Source organism: Entamoeba nuttalli, assembly GCF_000257125.1.
Source record: "Entamoeba nuttalli P19 unplaced genomic scaffold asmbl_2093, whole genome shotgun sequence".
Classification (NCBI taxonomy): domain Eukaryota; phylum Evosea; order Mastigamoebida; family Endamoebidae; genus Entamoeba; species Entamoeba nuttalli.
The window spans coordinates 1-2,509 of NW_008575067.1; the positions used below are offsets into that span (position 1 = coordinate 1).

Genomic DNA, 2,509 nt, shown 5'->3' on the forward strand with positions numbered 1-2,509 from the left:
TGATTGTCTTGTTTTTGTTTTTCTTCTTGAATCACTTCATTTTGTTCTTTTATGTCAGTAACTTCTTCCTTAATTTCTTCTTTTGAGTCATGAGTTTCCTTCTTTAACTCTTTCTTTTTGCCAAATGAATATATTGGAGTTGTTAATACAGGATTAGTCCAGCTTGCACTTGGTCCAGTGGATGGGTTTTGTATTGACTCGTTTACCATTGTAGTTAGTGATGACACTCCACTAACAATGGACGATTTAATCGACCCAAATCCCCACTTCTTTTGTGGTTCTTTTGGTGCTTCAACTTGTAAAGGAGCTAACTCTTCTGTTTTTAATATGACTTTTGATTTCTCATTATGATCAATAATGCTTTCAAAGAATTCTTTTACATCCGTCTTATTGTCTAATGTCTTTATTCCATCTGACATCACTGAATTAAATTCTGTTTCATTAATTCCAATACTTAAATATATTTGATGAGCACGTTTAAAGATATTTATGATTTCATCATTATGATATGTCATTAATTCATAACATTGTCTCACTGTTTCAACCATTTCTTGACCATATAATAAATCATAACATTCAGATGCTTTATTAACTGAATTTTCATAATCTTTTTTAACAATAGAATATTGTTGATGCATTTTATTGTATTTAGGAATTGATTTTGAGTCATTTGTTTCATTAATTTTCTTAGTAAGATCTTTCATGTCTTTGAGCACATTTAGATAATGACCTTCACACCTTAAAGCAAAGGAAGCAACATCCTCATATATTTTAACTTTTCTAACTGCTTCATTGATAATTTTCTTTTTTTGAGTATCAATTTCTTTAGCAAGAGAAAACAGTGGAGTAGCTACTTCTTCAAGGAGTTTTTTTCCTACATTATATTTTTCTTCAGCCCTTTTAGTGTTAGAAGTATCTAAAAGTTCAAAATAACTTTTCATTCCACTACAAAGAAATAAGTGAATTTTCATTATGAACTTTCTGTGAAATAACAAACGTTTGAAGAAATTTTTTTGAATCTTCTTTACCAAATGATGGAGTGTTAACATAAGTAATTAGTCCTAATAATTTCTTTCCATACTCTATTTCTAAAGTAGCTCTTCCTTGATAATATTCACCATATTCTTTTGTTATATCAATTAAAGCATCTAATTGATGAACAATAGAGTTTATTTCAAAAACACAACTTTTATATAGTTCTATGTTTGTGGTAGTCATAGATTAAATAAAACAATAATTTTTGAAGTTCTTTTTTGAATGAATAATTGAATTAATCTTCTTCAGTAAATGCTTTTAAAATAAAAACTAAAAATTACAATTTTGATATAATGGAAAAGAAACAACAAGAAAAAGAAATTAATTATTCTTTTCATCAATTGCTTAATTGGGATAGAATGAATGAATTTAAACAACAAAACAGATCACGTAGAGGATTACAACGAAAAGTAATTTTTATTATTGACATGTCATTAAGTATGAATCAAGAAGATTATCAACCAAATAGAATTACATTCATCCAAACAAGTTTTGTTTAATTTTTTTCTATTTAATATGAAAGAGAAAATCAAAAGAAAAATTAATACTTTAAGAACTTAAAGAATTTTTTGAAGAATTTTATATTGATAATCCATTAAGTGAAATTGGATTAATTTGTACAAGAAATAAAACAGCTGAACAACAATTTCCATTGTCTAGAAATTTAATAATTCAAAAAGAAATGAAATGGGGAAATTGTGAAGGACAAATGTCATTACAAATATCACTTGATTTAGCACAACAAATATTATCTACTACTTCTAATTCTTCTTCAAGAGAAATTATTATAGTAACATCTTCTATAACTACATGTGATCCTGGTAATATTTATGATACTATTGAAACTTTAAAAAAAACTACAATTAGATGTTCAGTAATTTCATTTGCACCAGAAATGCATATAACAAGATTATTAACTAAAGTTACAGGTGGAGATTATCATACAATAATGAATGAAAAACATGCTGAAGATGTTTTACATACATTTATTATTCCACCAATATATAAAGAAAATGCATATGAACCTAAAACTATACAATTATATATTGGATTTCCAAAACAATTAAATGTACCAACAATATGTGAGTGTCATTCTAAAATTGATATAAATCATTTTGAATGTCCTATTTGTGGTTTTTGTTATTGTGAATTACCTATTCAATGTAAAATATGTAATGCTATTTTACTTCTTTCTCATCATTTTGCACGTTCTTATCATTTTATGTTTCCAATTGAACCATTTAAAGTTATTGCAATGATAAAACCACAAGAAAAATGTTTTGGATGTGGTAAAGAAATTGATGATAGAATGGAAAAAAAAGAAGAAGAAACAGTTAATGTTTATCAATGTAAAAAATGTTTAAAATATTATTGTAATGAATGTGATAGTTTTATTCATGATGTGTTATATAATTGTCCTGGCTGTGAAAGTAAAGAACTTCTTAATTAAATTTTCTTTTATTCTAAAAAAAAA

At 25.9% G+C, this 2,509-nt stretch overlaps 3 protein-coding genes across 3 annotated transcripts; 1 reads left to right on the forward strand and 2 right to left on the reverse strand.

The window, feature by feature from the left end:
* Window positions 1-62: 62 nt before the first annotated feature.
* Window positions 63-941, reverse strand: ENU1_008770 (hypothetical protein; the record flags this gene model as incomplete). Its single annotated transcript, XM_008856616.1, has 1 exon — window positions 63-941. A coding segment is annotated over one exon (879 nt), but the record flags the coding sequence as incomplete, so codon positions are not given.
* Window positions 942-945: 4 nt separating this feature from the next.
* On the reverse strand, window positions 946-1,218 carry ENU1_008780 (hypothetical protein; the record flags this gene model as incomplete). Its single annotated transcript, XM_008856617.1, has 1 exon — window positions 946-1,218. One exon carries the CDS (start codon window positions 1,216-1,218, stop codon window positions 946-948), a length of 273 nt encoding a protein of 90 aa, XP_008854839.1.
* Window positions 1,219-1,328: 110 nt separating this feature from the next.
* ENU1_008790 (TFIIH basal transcription factor complex subunit, putative) lies at window positions 1,329-2,485 on the forward strand (the record flags this gene model as incomplete). The annotated part of the gene is made up of 2 exons (XM_008856618.1): window positions 1,329-1,524; window positions 1,590-2,485. 2 exons carry the CDS (start codon window positions 1,329-1,331, stop codon window positions 2,483-2,485), a joined length of 1,092 nt encoding a protein of 363 aa, XP_008854840.1.
* Between the last annotated feature and the right edge of the window lie 24 nt (window positions 2,486-2,509).